Source organism: Myxine glutinosa, chromosome 13 (genome assembly GCF_964187855.1).
Source record: "Myxine glutinosa chromosome 13, kmMyxGlut1.1, whole genome shotgun sequence".
Taxonomy (NCBI): Eukaryota; Metazoa; Chordata; class Myxini; order Myxiniformes; family Myxinidae; genus Myxine; species Myxine glutinosa.
Genome location: NC_136273.1, coordinates 41,000,703 through 41,018,809, shown reverse-complemented (window position 1 = coordinate 41,018,809; position 18,107 = coordinate 41,000,703). Strand labels below are relative to the sequence as shown.

Sequence of the window (18,107 nt, the reverse complement as noted above, 5' to 3'; positions counted from 1 at the left end):
TGCATGTAGAACGTATAACTACTATACAAGAGAGATGTCTGTCTGTCGCCATTTTTCTCAGAGATGGCTGAACGGATCTTAGTCAAACTTTCAGAGGTTCATCAGTGAGTGCCTACGAGTGTTTTAGGCCAAAAAAAATTTGATGAAAAAGGTCGTTTTTTTGGAGTTTAAAAAAAAAATCGCTCGAAAGTGCCTAAGCCTTTTAAAATTAATAACAGTTATATACAAGTACACATTACAAAACAATCACCAGACATTTGAATACAAATAAATCAAACAATTCAGGAAGTGTACGAATTTGGTAGTACGGCTTCTTCTTCTTCCTGATCGGCATCACACTTAACTCAAACGTGAACCACATTCACACACCAGCATATATATGAACCCCCTCCCCTCCTGCCTCCCCCCTTCCCCTTCCCCCCTCTCCTTCCCCCTTCCCCCCCCCCCCTCCCATCCCCATCCCCCCACTTCCCGGCCCGGTACTTCTGCTAGTTCATGATATCTAAATGGTTATTCAAATAAATTGCCCAAAAATGGCAATTTGGCAGCCATTTTGTTTATGCTAATTAGAAGATCAAAAACTCTGAATTCGGCTTGGGAACCCGGTTAATCGAATTCGGCATACCCTAATTATGTTAAAAAGTGAGGTTCCCAACTTTTACCCAAACAAATGCACCGAATATTCACATTTCTCAGAAATCCGTCTAGTGTGGTAGCGTTTGTTTATTTGGCCAACTTAAAGCATCACGCGTGGTAGCATGTGCACGATATTGCATCGCCAAGTAAAGTTTAAACCCAAACCAGGAGAGTATAATGGACAGTTATGTACTTAACATGCACATACTGCAAAACATCAAAAATATTCAATCACAAGAACAACATCAGATCAGATGACATGCTCCATACAGAGCGTCGCTACTACTGAGGTAGTTTCTATGAATCGGTACTGAAGTAGTAATCGGGATTCATCATAATTGCTTTCTGCAGCAATGAGCTCCTCTCATATTATCAACATCTCACCGTTAACTTCTCATCAAAATCCTTCAGTTTTTGAACGTCATCTTCCCATTGGCGCAGCACGGTGCCGATCTGCTTCCCGTATTCATCGCCCAGGGTCTGTCTGTACATCAAACGAGAGTGAATACACTGTTATGGAAATATGAGCAAACAGTAAGTGTTCACAAAACTGGTTCGTTTGGAACGTGCAAATTCACAAATGAAAGCACCACCGACGAGCACAGCTGTCCAAGGCATGGCTCAGGTCATGTTTCAAATCCACCTGCAATGATCCCATGTTGCTCCGGGCTACATCTTTATGAATCCACAGCAGATCTCCCAACGGTATGCTGGGAATCATGCTACATAATAGCAGGAAGGCTTTCCATACTCAAGTTGGTCTATTCTTGGTGCAGGCATTGCAAGCTATTCTCCTTGGGGTTTCTTCATAACAAATTACTGTACTTGTCGGCTGGCACAATGGCCTATGTAGGTATGCACACTCACGAAGCTGTCCAGCCTGGGTTCGAATCCTGACCCAGATATAAACTGTTATCCTGGTGTTTTACAGGCAGGGCCATTGATCAATTTGTGTGCCGTCCCTCGGATGGACTTTAAACTGGGTGTCCCGTCTGTCGGCATTTATTGATAGACGCTAAAGATGTCAGTGTCCTTGCTGAAGAGCAGGCAAGCTATCGCCGGCATCCTGATCAAACTACAAATTCCTGCCCGAACCTACAGAGGATACTGCAGAAGCACAGCCACGCACGCCCTCAGCCATTGGTGCTACCCCGAAGCGCTGTGCTGCAAACAAAATGAGAAGACTGTACTTGTAAAATGCTCACCACCAACCACATGCTAAATCGAGATGTTTTGACGTAGATTGGTTTTACCTTAGTTTCTCTTGAACATTCACTCATCTTTTGGGTAGAGATTCAAGTTTACATCATCTTCCTTGGATCGCCCGTTCAAATAGGCACCAACAGCGCACCTCTGATGCATTCTCGTTGAACTGTTTCTTGCCTTTTCAAGTAAATCTGGTACCTGCTGGACTAAGGGCTCCCTGTGGTTTGCAACTTCAGATGTTTCTTATAATCTCTCATCACGAGAAAGATAGCAATGACGTTAAACGTTGTTAAGTCAACGTTATTAATGTTTTGCCTTCAGTTTTATTTTCTGAACTGTTATTGGCCCACCTTCAGTGACCAATTTAAAGTGGTGATAGTTCCACAAAATGATACTTTCTTCTGGAGCACACTGTATACTCGAAAAATAATTCGGATATATAAAGTGTAAACTGACACCTCTCCGGCCTAAAGTGTATACTGACTCCTGTCTTCTACCGACTCATCTCTGGCCTTGCTCCCCCAGCTCTCTCTGTGCTCTGTCCCCCAAATATTCCTACAGGTCGCACAAGATCTGCCTGCCACCCTCTTATGGTTAAACTGCCAAAATCAAGACTCTCTGCTCACCTTCACTCCTTCATTCCTCTTTTCTCCCACCTCTGGAACAAACTCCCTCACTCTCTTCAATCCCACTCCACCCTCCAGGTCTTCAAAACAGCTGTTCACCACCATAACCTTGATCTTTTCTACCCCCGCTAATTTCACCGCAGATCCACTTTTTGAAATACCAACTTCTTTCCTGGAAGTTCTGGCAGTGTCCTTGTGTTTTATATTTCTCCCAACCCCCCCCCCCCCCCTTCCCACACCTCCTCCCCCCAAGCCCTCTCCCTCCCACAGATCTCCCGAAGTCCTTGCTCTCAAATGTTGTGTTTGTGTGCTTCCCCTTCTCTCCCCATCTTGTCTACCACTCTCCTTATTATTTACTTTGTGTCTGTTTTGATTTTTTTTTGTGTGATAAATGTTAGCTCTTTCACGAGCCTCGATCCTGTATACAAAAAAATAATAATAATAAATACTGTAACCATATTTCGCCTTGTTGGACCACGCTAAAGTATTTGTGATGTAAAACGCAAAGTGATCAATTTGAAAGTTTTCGTCAAATATAGGTGTGTCATACATATATATATATATATATATATATATATATATATATATAAGTTCAAAACACACCTGGTCACAAGTGTGCCGCACTGACCGGGTCCTCAGTCGAGGTCCTCAGCATCATCCCGTTTTGGCCCTTCAACCTCAATACGGTCAGCTAAGGTGGGCCAGCAGGGGCACAAACACATCCACATGCAACAACTACACCTGGATGTGTACATACCCCCACCCCCAGCCAGTGCGAACGCAGACTACAACAGCAACACCTCCACATCCAGAATCCACAGCACCAAACAAACATGGTGGAACACTCAAACACCCACATTTATACCCTTCACCACTCACCAACAAAACACACCAGATCATTCATACACACACAACACCAACCAACCACCTACCCTTACAACATACACCACTCAACATACAAAAACACACACTCATGCAAAAATTCATTCATGCAAAAACACACCCACTCACTCACTCTCACATACACAAAATAAGAAATAATAATAGTAACAACTTTTTTTTTTTTTAAACCACACACAACCATCCACCTACCCTTACCAACATGCACCACTCATGCAAACATGCAAAACCACTCCCACTCATGACCCACTCCTGCAACACACACACACACACACACCTCCATTTCTATTCCGTAATCTCAACCTACACCGTTCGACGTGCCTCCATAAACTTCCTCCATCTATCTATAATTCCAGTAATCTCTGTCTGTACGTTTGTACGTTTGTACGTTTGTCTGTGACCGCTGTTTCTCGACAACCACGGGTCCGATATACTTTTAACTTGCCAGGTATATTGCTGGGGACCCGAGGATGTGCCTTTTCAAGGTTTCATATTAATCGGACAATTACTTACCGAGCTATGTCCAAAAAACGATTCGACCAATCAGAGAGCAGCGAACGATCGCGTGTGCCGAACGTGGCGGGCACACTCTGCCTCGGATGGCACATTTGAGAGCGTATTCATTTATTTCACGTTTGCAAACTATGTTGGCGTTAAACTATGTTTTACAACTAATAAAAACGAATTTGCGATTCATTCGCTTTCCTGCGCGTTTGTGCACGCGATGGCGATTTCTTTACCAAACTCCGGAAGCCGTTCGCTTTGGACCAAACCATTGCATGTAAATAGAGGGGGGGGATTGTCACCACTCGCAAGCCGTTCGCTTTGGACCAAACCATTTCATGTAAATAGAGGGGGGGGATATAATTTTAGATATAGATATAGTACGGGCATGCCCTAGTATCCAAAATGAGCCTTTCAAGGCAACCTGGGCCACTTTGTCACACACCCTCCTTCTTTCTGTCCCACACATTCCAAGCCGAGCAGAAAAGGAATTGCCAATATACCCTCTGCACCCCACCTCAAATGGCTGACACGAAACTCGCCAACCCTTCACCCGACACTCTGCCTCCAGCTCACTGTACTTTCCTCTCTTGCACCTCCTCCATGTGCTCTTCCCAAGGTACCGACAATTCCCCTAAGATGACCTGTCTTGTTGCACCTGACCAAATGACAATGTCAGGCCGCAACCTTGTCACACAGATCTCCTCTGGGAATACCAATTGTGGCTTAAGGTCTGCCACCACCTGCCAATCACAAGCATCTGACAGCCCTCTTGCCTTCCACTTCCTCCTCTTTCCACCTCTTACCACTTGGCCCTCCTTGACAAACCACACCTCTCCCCCATCATTCTCCTTCTCCACTCTTCTCTCTATCGACCTCAGCACCTCTTGTTGCACCATCTGCACCACCACCGCCAGCACCTGATCATGTCGCCACCTGTATCTTCCTGCTGCCAATGCTACTGAACATGCACTCAGTGCATGCTGCACCGTTCCCACACCTCCACACAAATAACATCTCTCATCCTGCAACAAACCCCACAATCTCAAGTTTACTGGTGACGGAAGCACATCATACGTTGCCCGCAACAGGAAAATCACCAATATTGGCTCCATCCTCCAAATCTCTTGCCACTTCAACATCCTCACCTGCACACCTTCCCACCTCGTCCAAGCACCTTGCTGTGCCTGACCGACTGCTTTAACATATCTCCCCTCCTCTTCCTTTCTTCTCACCTCCCTCTCAACCATCTTCCTCCTCTCTTTCACACATGCCTTTCCCCATCGCTCATGCTTCATCCACCCCAAGCCATGCTTCCCGTGCTGTACCATCCCCATGACCTCCTCCTGTTGCAACCGCTCCTCCATCTCGTCCACCTTTGCTCTTGCATTCCACTTCCGACTTCCCTTCTTCTCTGGGAGAGCATTCTTTACCACTGCATCACTTGAATCCCACAACATCATGAACTCCCGCACCCTCACCACCTTAAACTCCTCGGTTAATGATGTCAAGGGAAACTGGAGTTTTCCACCCTGACCATAAAAGGCAATGTTCGTCAAACAGCGTGGCACTCCCAACCACCTCCTCACAAACCCGCTCACCACAACCTCCATCCTCTCTCTATGCCCAATCGCAATATCATACATCATCAATGGCCACAATACTCGTGGCATCAATCCAAACTTCAAACACCATACCTTCAACTTACCTGGCAAACCACAACCATCAATCCTCTTCAAACCTCTCAAAAGCTTGTTTCTGACCTCCTCCACTCTTCCCACATCATTCAACTCCACTGTATACCATCTTCCCAAACTCTTCACTGGGGCCTCCACCAATGATGCAACCACCTCCCCTCCCAGCTCAAACCTGTGCATGTTATCCACCACTCCTCGTCTCACTACCACACTCCTCGACTTTCTTGTTTTAAATCCCATTCTTGCCCACCGCATCAACCTTTCCAGTCGTCCCAGCACCTCTACTGCTGCATCAGTGGACTGTTCGACAACTGTCAGGTCATCCATGAAAGCAAACATTGCTGGCAACCTCTGACCAGGGGCTAGCTCCACTTCTTTCCCATGTCCACTCACCGCACGTATCAACAACTCCATAACCAGCACAAACAAAATAGGGGAGATGGTACATCCCATCGGGATCCCCACTTCCAACTTCTGCCACTCTGTTACATAGGACTGTGTCGCAAACCGCATCCAAAACTGATCATAATATGCCATCAAAAAATCCCTAAATCTCTGTGGCACCCAAAAGAAATCCATGGCATACCTGATCAAGGCATGTGGCACTGACCCATATGCATTCTCCAAATCCAGCCATACCACAGCCACATCCTTCCTTTGCCTCTTTGCCTCCTGTAACACTTGCCAGACCATTGCCGAGTGTTCAATGCATCCTGGTGATCCTGGTATTCCTGCCTTCTGCACAGAACCATCCACAAAACCATTCCCTCTGATGAAGCCTGAGAGCCGTGCCGCAAAGACACTCATCAATATCTTCCCATCGACATCGAGCAATGATACTGGTCTAAACTGCTCCAGTGTCACAGCCTCCTCCTGCTTTGGAATATAAACTCCTTCTGCCCTAGTCCATTGACTGGGCACCACTCCTTGCCTCCATACCACCTTCAGAGCCTTCCACAGATACTGCCTGATGCCTTCACAACTCAAACTAGTATTTACTTTTTCCACATGCGAGATTTGCATTTATGTTTATTTAAATTATACAATGGACTACAAAATGTAAATGTTTCATGATATTTGTTATATTATATCACCTTTATCTATCAATATTGTTGAAATGAAGATCAAATAGCTATATGTTGAAATATGTTGAAAAAGTCAAAACTTTACATGGGGTGTACTTACTTTTTCACATGACTGTATATATATATATATATATATATATATATATATTGTTGCGAATATGGAATTTGGCCTCCATATCCGCTTGTAAATATTCCCCTATTTTCTCCAATACTCCCCAACTTTCCCCAATCCCCCATTCCCTAGTCCCATTGCATGTAAACAACAATCAGTAGAGCCGACCTTCCCCTTATTCCCCCATTAAATGTCGTGCCCAGGTCCACCGCACCACACGTAGACAACTTTCGGACATCTTCCTAGTTATTCTTATTCTATGTCAGTTAAGGCCTCGTCTCCATTAATTATGACTCTTCGTTGCACCAGAATGTGATTATATGGCATCAGTAGTGAGTTTAGGACCTTTCCCATACCTCCTTCCATCTTCTTCCCCAACAATTACAACAACAACAGGGGAGATGGCGGCGGAGCGGGGGAGGATGCGTCCTCACACCGGCTCGATTAGCTCCAGACCATGCGCTCCACGGGGTTACCACGAAGGGGCTCCTTGTCAGCTCCTCGTCAAGGGCGGAGCCTGGTAAACCCCCCGCACGCACCCAATGAGAAGCAACGTGCCGATTCCACGAGGCGGAGCTAACGAGCCGAGGGCGTGTCACTCCCCGCCGGATATACGCGGCCCCGCGCCGGATGTGACGTCAGATGCGCCCCCAGCTTGAGCAGACAAGACGCCATCCGAGCGCTGCGACCTCCCCGCATCTCTGGACCGGACCGAGTCGATTCTGACCTTTGAGCCCAGGTGCACCTGGAGCCATCGCTACCCGCCTGTCCTTTCCATCAATCCCCGTGTGAGTCAGCTTTGTCCCGTTTATCTGTCGTCTGTTGGGAATAATATAAGATTGTGTCTAAGTGCTTGTCTTTCTATGCTGTCCCTCTTGTAGTTGTAATCTAACCTTCCGCCTTAATATAACCTCCTCCGGAGGTCTTGAGAACTGAACCCCTGGTGTCGTATTGTGTTATTGTAATCCAGCCGGGTGTCTTCTTTTTCTTATTGAGCCAGCATCGCGCGACTTCGTCAACGTCGAGTATAGTCGGGTAATTTGTGCGGACACGACGGCCATTCCGCTCGGCCCACTTTAACATCAAAGTCGTGTCTGTAACAATTGGTGTCAGGAGTGGGATTCGAACCCGGGACTAAATTAGTTAGGCCCAAATTTTGGGAGGGAAAATCGAGCCGGAGCGCGTACGGCGCTCGACCGAATCGATTCGGAGCGCGTTTCCCGCGCGAAATTATAACGGCGAAATTTGAATTTGTTTTACGAAAATGAAAAAAATAAAAAACCGAATTTTGAAAGTCGCGCTATGGCGGATCAAGACAGCTGGGGTCCGGTAAAGGAGAGTGAGGTAGGGTCGATCCAGGACCAAAATGAGGGACAGGAGGAGAGCGAAGCAGTGAGGGCGGCAGGTTCGCAAAATAGCGTCGTCACGCACGAAGAAGCGGGCGCGCAAAATGGCGCCTCGCTGGTCACCGTGCCCGCGACCGAAGTAGCGCCGCTGGGAAGATTGGAACTTTTTTTTATACAAATGACGGCCCTTATGGAAAAGAATAGTGAGCGATTGGAAAACCAAATGGGGGTAATGGGAAACCAAATGGGGGTAATGAGGGACGAAGCGAGGGGTACCAGTGAGAAGTTAGACAATAATTTTGAGGAGTTAGACAAGAAAATTGGGAAGTTAGACAATAATTTTGAGGAGTTAGACAACGGGATAAAAGAAGTAAAGAATGGGTTAACGGGGGTAGAAAACAGAATGGCCGCTCAAGAGAATCAGATAGAGGGAGTGAAACATGGGTTAACGGGGGTAGAAAACAGAATGGCCGCTCAAGAGAATCAAATGGAAGGGATGCAAAAAGGGTTAGAGGGGTTAGAAAACAGTATGGAAGGCAAATTGAGGGACATGAGGGACCAAGCGGAAAGGGAAGTTAACCAAATGGGGCAGCAGATAGAGGGGGTCAGAATGGGGGTAGAAACCAAACTGGATGCTCACAGGGAGGAAATGGAGCAGATGAGGGTGGCATCTGGGCAGGAGATGCAAGTGATGGGAGAAGAGATCAGAAGAGGAGTGAGTGAGGAGGTCGGAGGAGTGCGCGAGGAGGTGAGGCACTGTAAGGAGCACATGGAGAAGGAGGTGAGAAAGGGGACTGTAAAGTTACAAGGGGGCATAGAGGACCTGACGCAGGAGGTGGAGCAGCTGACGGTGGGACAAACGGAGTTAGTGGAGCAGGTTCAAAGGAACACTGCGGTATTAGGAGGTTTAAAAGCGACACAAAACGACATAAAAAACGACTTGATAGCGACAAAGAGGGAATGTCAGATGGTACGTGAGGGACTGACAACGAGGTTGGACGAGGTGATAGAGGTAATGGAGACGAAGGACCGGCAGGTGAGGACGCACCTGGAAACGGTCAAGGTAGCCTTAGAGGATGAGCTTGAGGAGACGTACCGGGGAATAAAAGAGGTGAAGCACAAATTAGAAGAAGTGGAAGAAGGGATGAGCGAAATTAAGAAGCGACGGAGAGGGGATAAGAAAGAGATAAAAGAGGAGATAAAAGAATTGGTCCAAAGTCTGTGTTTGGATCGTGATGATGTGCTCATTAACCGGATGAGGGATTCGCAGGTGATGGAGGAGAAGCGAAGAGGAAGAGGACCCGGTGTAAGTGGTGACCAATATGGTCGTGCGTATGATGCGCCAGGTGATTTAAGAGGCTTGGGGGTCGAGATAGACCCGGGTGTTCGTGAGAGGCCGTTGGTGAAGTGTGCGACAGGTCTGGTGTGCGAAAAAGGAGGTGTGCGAGAAAATCCGACTCTGGGGTGTGTGAGGAAAAAGTGCGTGCCAAGGAGTGAGGGTGTTGGCGAGAGTGAGTCGGTCGTAGCGCGTGTGCGAGGGAGCACATGGAAGCGCGGTGTGGTGAGTGTTACAGAGGGTGTGACGGGAGAGTGTGCGCGAGAAAGGTGTGTAACGGACAGGTGCCTGAGGAAAGAGTGCGCTGTCAAAGGCAAGGAAGAATGCACACCTGTGGGGAGTGTTACAGAGGGTGTAACGCAAGAGTGTGCGCGAGAAAGGTGTGTGACGGACAGGTGCATGAGGAAAGAGTGCGCTGTCAGAAGTAAGGAAGAGTGTCCACCTGTGGTGAGTGTTACAGAGGGTGTAACGGGAGAGTGTGCGCGAGAAAGGTGTGTGACGGACAGGTGCATGAGGAAAGAGTGCGCTGTCAGAAGTAAGGAAGAGTGTCCACCTGTGGTGAGTGTTACAGAGGGTGTAACGGGAGAGTGTGCGCGAGAAAGGTGTGTGACGGACAGGTGCATGGGGAAAGAGTGCGCTGTCAAAGGCAAGGAAGAATGCACACCTGTGGTGAGTGTTACAGAGGGTGTAACGGGAGAGTGTGCGCGAGAAAGGTGTGTGACGGACAGGTGCATGAGGAAAGAGTGCGCTGTCAAGAGTAAGGGTGAGTGCGCTGTCAATAATGGAGGTGCGAGTAGTGGGAGTGACAAGGAGCGTGAGTTAGTTGTGACAGGTGAGCGAGGATGTACACCTGGGATGGAAGGATGCACACCTGGAATGGTAGAGCGTGAGTGGGAATGCACGCTGGAGTTGGTGGTGAGGCACGTGGTTGGGTGTGCGAATGAGAGCACACCTGTGATTGTCACAGAGGAGGTGACCGAGGAGGGGGCGCGAAGCGGTGTGTTGGTGAGGTGTGCTACTAACGAATGTGTGCCACAGTGTTCGGTGGTCAGGTGTGTGACCAAGGCTGTGAGTGGAATGAGGGTACCTGGGTGTGTAAGGAAAGGTACGAGGGGCATGGAAACGGCTGGATGTGTGAGCAAGGAACGGGCTGCGGGGTGTAAGCGTCCAGGTGAAGCATCGACGTTAGACGGGGTAGAGTGTAGAACGACTTATAGCCGAATCGGGCCCTCGGTGCGTGCTGGGCCTCGCTTTGAACGGCCGCGTCCGTGCTCCACTAGGCGGAGCTGGCAGCCCGATAGAAAGGGTCGTCATGGCGACCACTTTTTGGTGAGACGTGCCGGCAGGTCTAGATCGGGGCATTGGATGGCTCCACGCCGAGGTGGTGCGTGGGATCTCGGCACGGGTAAGCCCCCGTCCCTGCACCGAGTGCCGGACGCATCCAGCCGCTGGCACAAAACAACCAGCATCCATTGCTTGGCTTTACGAAGCCGGGCTTTGGACAGGGATTGGCGCACCGAGAGGTATTAGTGAGTCGACTGGGTGATGAGGTTAGTGTTTTGGACCCAAAATTAGAGAAAAACAAAATTTGATGATTGGCAAGGGATTGGCAGTAGTGATTGGCAGATGATGGGTAGTGATTGGCAAATTTTTGATTTGTTGAAATTTGATGTGCAAAATTGGTAGTGAGAGACCCCCGATGTGGTGGGATGGCATCCCTGCCACCTTTCCCATGTGGGGGCAAAGGAGCAATAGCTAATGGGGTGTATGGCAGTGAAAACTAGCCCGGGTGGGTTAGGATATTGTGTGTAGGGATCTAGAGAAGATGACCTTAGGTAACGTTAAGGTTAGTTAGTGACTGATACCTGTAGTGGGGACGCAGGTAGATTAGTGTGGATGATAATGACGTGGGAGCGCAATAGTTTAAAGGGACGACTGGGAAGCGCAAGTTTCAGAAGGGAGTAGTTAGCTGAGATGATGCCGTGTGTGTGAGGATGGAACAGGTGTGATTGCACAGGTGTGCAATTGGACAGGTGTGTGGAGCAGTGTATGAGTAGTGAGTGTGTGGATCAGCGCGAATGCGCTTGGGGAGAGAAGGGTGCAGGTGGCACCAAGTGTGAGAGCACAGGTGTGCAAGTACAGGTGTGTGGAGAGAGTTGGAGTAAGTGGTACGGAGTGGTGTGCATGGTGCGAAGGTGTGGATGGGGGAAGAGTGGACCCCTTTCACGAATACCCGGGGCGGGTAGTGTAAGTGTTAGGTAGAGGGTATAGGTAAGTTGTGGTTGGATATTGGCATTTGTGGTGCGGTTGCAGAATGGTGTTGTGAATGGGTGCATTAGTGTTGTGGAAATGGCTGGGCGTGTAGCCTGTTAGTGTGTGTAGTTGGTTGGGCACTCCACCACTGTGAGGATGTCGGCCAGGTGAGGCCGCAGGTGGGCTCTGGGAGCCGGTAGTTGTGAGTGGGTGCCTGAGGATCCCGGGTGTGGATCGGGTAGCCCAGTGCCAGAGAGGGCACCGAGTGGGGAGAGCGCCAGAGGGCCTGCCCCAGTTAGTTAGGTTAGGGTAAGGAGCAGGTAAGCTCGGAGGCAACTGCAGTGGTGGAGGTGTGCAGGTGGGTAGACCCACTGGGAGAGGTACACGTCGCAGCCCAGAAATTGTACGAGGGCACCGGGAGATGAATCGGGGGAGTGAGACCCCAAATTGAAGAGCACCACAGTGTGGCCAATGGGAATTGGTTTTTAGAACCCGTAGTGTAAGAGGGCCAATGGTTTGGCCGGAGAAAGACCCCGGGTAGTGTAAAGTTGTTAAAGTCATTTAGGAAATAGTTAGGATTGAAGAACCTGTCGCACCATACGCAGCCACTTACCTGTGGTGATGATGATGACTCCACACCTGTGTTTTCTTTGTTTTGTGCAGGAAATGAGAATTGCTGTGAGGATTTGTGAGACGCATCACGACGTGGATGAGACATTGGGGTGATTCCATCTCTCCCTCCCTAGGAGGGACTGATGATGAATTGGTAATGGCAAATTTTGATGTTGAGTTGAAAATGGCAAATTTTGAGGAGAGTTGAAAATGGCAAATTTGATTGGTTAGGAGGGAGAGAAGACGAATTTGGTTTATGGGAGGAACGGGGAAGACAGTAGGGATGTTTGTTGATTTGTAAAGTAGATGTTTATGGGTAGTGTTGTGTTTTGTGGATGCAGTAAGGGGTAAGGGAGGGGCCATGTAGGTTACCTGGTGGGGGGGGGGGGGGCGTACGATAGGAACGTACCTGTCTCACCTGGTTCCCATGTGCCCCCAGTGTGCATTACCTTATATTGCGTGCACTTTTGCGCCCTTACCACCTTACTCACTTGTTTCTTCTTTTGTCTCCCACCTCCGAGGATCTGGCTTTGGGGTAGAGAGAGAGGAGAGAGAGGTGCTGGCTGCGCAGTTGTGGGCCTGCACTTTCGTTGTTTGCTGCCGGGATCGATACACCATATGGACCGCAATGTTTGTGGCCACCCACAATGGACCGCAGTTCGTTTGCGGCCAAGCACCACCCGGGGATGGACCTATGGGTCAACGTGGCACCTATGCCATAAAGGTGAACCACTGTTAATTAACACCACCAAGTGCACCACAAGAAGAGCAAGAGACACCTGCAGGGTTAGGGGTTGTCGAATTTATTTTTATTCCAATGAACAATGGTGACTGCACCGATTGGTGGTGGGGTGGTGCTTTTGATGCTGGGACAGGGTGCTCTGCAGGTTATTAAAGGCCGTCGGCCACAGAGCACTCGTGGGTTGGTGTATCGATGTTGGCAAGCGCGCTCTCTCTATGCATAACATCTGCATGTGTTCCTCCAAAAACAGGTCCTGGATCGTAGTGTAAATAGCAGCGTAGTCGTGTAAATAATGCTCCCTACCGGCTGTATGTTTAGTTTGAGGATTCTTTCCGGATTCGGTTATCCTGTGGGTGTGTTTCTGTGAGGAGAAGGGTGCAACGTCGCAGGGGGACATATTTACTCATTTGTGAATATCTGTAAAACTGTCGCACTCAGGGTAGAGTTAATAGTAGAGGGAACTACATTGCGTGCCACACTAAAGTAGGTAAAAATTTATCGGGTCGGGACGCCCCGAGGGTAGAGAAGGGTGCAATGTTGCGAATATGGAATTTGGCCTCCATATCCGCTTGTAAATATTCCCCTATTTTCTCCAATACTCCCCAACTTTCCCCAATCCCCCATTCCCTAGTCCCATTGCATGTAAACAACAATCAGTAGAGCCGACCTTCCCCTTATTCCCCCATTAAATGTCGTGCCCAGGTCCACCGCACCACACGTAGACAACTTTCGGACATCTTCCTAGTTATTCTTATTCTATGTCAGTTAAGGCCTCGTCTCCATTAATTATGACTCTTCGTTGCACCAGAATGTGATTATATGGCATCAGTAGTGAGTTTAGGACCTTTCCCATACCTCCTTCCATCTTCTTCCCCAACAATTACAACAACAACAGGGGAGATGGCGGCGGAGCGGGGGAGGATGCGTCCTCACACCGGCTCGATTAGCTCCAGACCATGCGCTCCACGGGGTTACCACGAAGGGGCTCCTTGTCAGCTCCTCGTCAAGGGCGGAGCCTGGTAAACCCCCCGCACGCACCCAATGAGAAGCAACGTGCCGATTCCACGAGGCGGAGCTAACGAGCCGAGGGCGTGTCACTCCCCGCCGGATATACGCGGCCCCGCGCCGGATGTGACGTCAGATGCGCCCCCAGCTTGAGCAGACAAGACGCCATCCGAGCGCTGCGACCTCCCCGCATCTCTGGACCGGACCGAGTCGATTCTGACCTTTGAGCCCAGGTGCACCTGGAGCCATCGCTACCCGCCTGTCCTTTCCATCAATCCCCGTGTGAGTCAGCTTTGTCCCGTTTATCTGTCGTCTGTTGGGAATAATATAAGATTGTGTCTAAGTGCTTGTCTTTCTATGCTGTCCCTCTTGTAGTTGTAATCTAACCTTCCGCCTTAATATAACCTCCTCCGGAGGTCTTGAGAACTGAACCCCTGGTGTCGTATTGTGTTATTGTAATCCAGCCGGGTGTCTTCTTTTTCTTATTGAGCCAGCATCGCGCGACTTCGTCAACGTCGAGTATAGTCGGGTAATTTGTGCGGACACGACGGCCATTCCGCTCGGCCCACTTTAACATCAAAGTCGTGTCTGTAACAATATATATATTGTTGCGGATCTCAGAAACGTCGGCTCTTCCCTTATCAAGCGGGGGTTAATCCCCTTGTCCTCTATCTGGCCGACGCGATCCTGGAAGTTATAACGTCCTTCCCGGGCAGCGTTAGGTAGGGTTTTTAGGCCTAGGGATTCGCTACTACCTAAGCACTGACGCTGACCGGAAACGAGGAGATAACTCCCGCTCGAATCACGGATATCAGGTGGAAACGCCGAGCGGATAGCTATCCACGATCCGAGCTGTTAACAATGACTAACCCGATTATAGCGGTTCCGAATCGTGCCGCGTTTACCCAATGGAGAAAAGGCTAGGACGATCGGATTCAGGAGAAACCAGAAAGAACAAGGCAATTTATTTACAAATGTACAAAGAAGAAGAGGAAATGAAAGAATGTACAAGAAAGAAAGAGGAAGGAAAAGTACACAGGGCAGTCTTAAACAGTCTTATTCTATTCCCTGGACACGGGCCCGATCGCTCTCAGATTCGGTCTCAGACTTCAGACTCACGCGGGGATGTAGAAGGTAGGGTGGAAGGTTGGGCGATGGCGTCCAGGCTCCGGTCCTCGACCCGTACCAGCAGACGAAACCCAACAGGCAGCTCTCCACGTAGTGTAGCGCGAGCGGACAATTATAGTGACGGGGGAAGGTAAGCTGGGCTATTGGCGTACGTAATATGTGTACCGGCGCTTTGCCACGCGCTACCAGTATTACCCGCTCCAAGCGCCCCTTCCCCAATGTCCATCGGCACGCTGCAGTTCTCAGCAATGCGTGCCGCGCGCTCGCCCCGTCAGCCCTCTCGTGAAGCGCAATTCCTTCAAGTCTTTATCACGCGAGTCGTGTTCATGCGCGAATCGTGCCAGTCCTTTGTAATACCAATCTTGACTTCAGTACTTTCGCAATGAGTGCTGCTCCGTAAGTCCTTTCAAATCGCATCAATCCTCCCAATGCAGCCGCCTCTCTTAGTAAAGCGCATATACTCTCGAGTCCTCTCAACCTTCCCCAGCGAGTCCTTCTCATAAGTCCTCAATAAGCCAACCTTCCAACAAGTCCTCTTTTATTCGAGCTCGCTCAGGCAGTCCTCACCATCAGCCTTCTCTTGGTAAAGCGCATATACTCTCGAGTCCTCTCAATGCCAACCTTCCCCAGCGAGTCCTGTAGAAGGGCTTTGCGTGCGCGCTTTTATAACATAAGCCATTATGTTATATGGTGGACATATATGTTATATGGTGTTATATGGTGTCCATTGTGGACATCTCTCTGACCATTCTCAGAGAGACTCCTCAGCGTCGACGAGTCTGGCATTTCACTCAGGCCAACTGACACGGTCTTCAAGCAGCCATCAATCATCTGGACTGGCCTCCCATCTCTACCGCCTCTGACATCAACTCATCCTGGGAATTCTTCCAAAGTAAATTGCTCTCTCTCATGCACAGATTTATCCCATCTTGTCTTCAGTTGTCATACCCTTCCTCCCGTCCATGGTACACCCCCCCCCCCCCCCCCCAGCTCTCTCTGGGCTCTGTCCCCCAAATATTCCTACAGGTCGCACAAGATCTGCCTGCAACCCTCTTATGGTTAAACTGCCAAAATCAAGACTCTCTGCTCACCTTCACTCCTCTTTTCTCCCGCCTCTGGAACAAACTCCCTCACTCTCTTCAATCCCACTCCACCCTCCAGGTCTTTAAAGCAGCTGTTCACCACCATCTCTTATCTTCCCCCATCCAAAACCTTGATCTTTTCTACCCCTACTAATTTCACCCCAAATCCACTTTTTTGAAATACCAACTTCTGTCCTGGAAGTCCTTGTGTTTTATACTTCTCCCACCCCCCCCCCCCCTTCCCACGCCTCCTCCCCCCAAGCCCTCTCCCTCCCACACATCTCCCTGCTCTCAAATGTTGTGTTTGTGTGCTTCCCCTTCTCTCCCCATCTTGTCTTCCGCTCCCTCTTTTTATATATTTTGTTTGTCTGGTTGACTTGTTTGTGATGTAAATGTCAGCTCTTTCACGAGCCTCGATTCAGTATCAAAAAAAAAAAAAAAAAAAAAAAAAAAAGCCAGCGAACGCTCTCGAAGCCCAAACCACGCCCGGTCAGGCAACCTCACCTCAGCCCTGGTTGGCTGGTGTTGGCTTACCGGCTCTGCCCTGACGGCTGGTTGGCGTGCCTGCACCTCCATCCTGGCGCTCCGCCCACCTTTTCAGGCCTCACCTCGTGGCTTCAAGGAGTGTAACAAATTGGGAGGGCCGATGGGGCATAGACGGGAGAGTGCTTAATGGCGTCGCTTGGAGGGAGGCTGCCAAAATGAACGAAAGGGCCTACTCTTATTTGTTTGACGCAACGCAGATGCAACTATTGGGAATGGCCTTATCTAAACACAGAGTATGAAATAACTGACGTCCTAAGGTGACCTACGTGTTGCTTGTGGCCTACCTATGGGGTGCTACCTTTAACCTTTAATGATGTTATATTTACAAGTGTGGGTTCTCAAAACCGCAACAATATTATATATATATATATATATATATATATATATATATATATATATATATATATATATATATATATATATATATATATATAATCAAAAATAGGTATGTGTAATACCATATCAAATATAGTTATCATATAACCACCGTTTAGAGGCCATTTTATCAAATCAAATACCATATCAAATATAGTTATCATATACAGTGTATATATATATATATATATATATATATATATATATACACACACACACATTAGCTCCATTATATTAAGAGATAATAATTATGTGTGTGTGTGTGTGTGTGTGTGTGTGTGTGTGTGTGTGTGTGTGTGTGTGTGTGTGTGTGTGTGTGTGTGATGAACCACCATCCAAGAGGTTGAAGTCTTGACCAGGCTGAAGGCAAAAAGTAGAGAGTTTAGATTTGAAGTTTCTGGAACTCAAGCTGATCGCAGGAAATTACCACAAACGATCAGATTATTGGTAAAGACCCATATCCATATGGTTCACAAAGGACCTTCAGGAAGTAACCTGCCGGCACTTCTTGCTTTGGTCCACCCAGAGCCAGACTTAGGTGACCTAGGCATCTACCTGAGGCTCAAGGGGGAGGGGGGTTGGGGGGGTGGAAGGGGAGGTGCGCCTGCCACAAAACTATAACAAAGAAATTTGATGCAGGAGAAGGCCATTTGGATCATCATGCCTGCACTACAAGAGCACCAGATTAAATCAATAATACTATTAGTGCAATCGGGACGAATTCAGAGACAAAGTACTGCTAAACGGCAGATTTGTCTTCTTATTCATGTTCCAATTCATGTTCAAGATACCGTATAACATTCGATTTTGATAAGCTGTTCTTTTTTTGGTGTTCTCCTCTTTTTACCTTTAGAAGGGGCTCCTGATCCTCGATCATAAACTGATAAGATGGACGAAGGAACAGGACCCTATTGCT

At 48.5% G+C, this 18,107-nt stretch overlaps 1 protein-coding gene across 2 annotated transcripts in view; it reads right to left on the bottom strand.

Moving 5' to 3' along the window:
- The window catches only part of LOC137438868 (synaptonemal complex protein 3-like), a 41,165-nt gene that overhangs the window by 3,035 nt on the left and 20,023 nt on the right, over window positions 1–18,107 (bottom strand). For both annotated transcript variants that reach the window (XM_068134307.2, XM_068134306.2), the window contains exon 6: window positions 1,021–1,120. In XM_068134307.2, coding sequence (XP_067990408.1) covers window positions 1,021–1,120 — 100 coding nt within the window. The remainder of the gene's footprint in view (window positions 1–1,020; window positions 1,121–18,107) is intronic.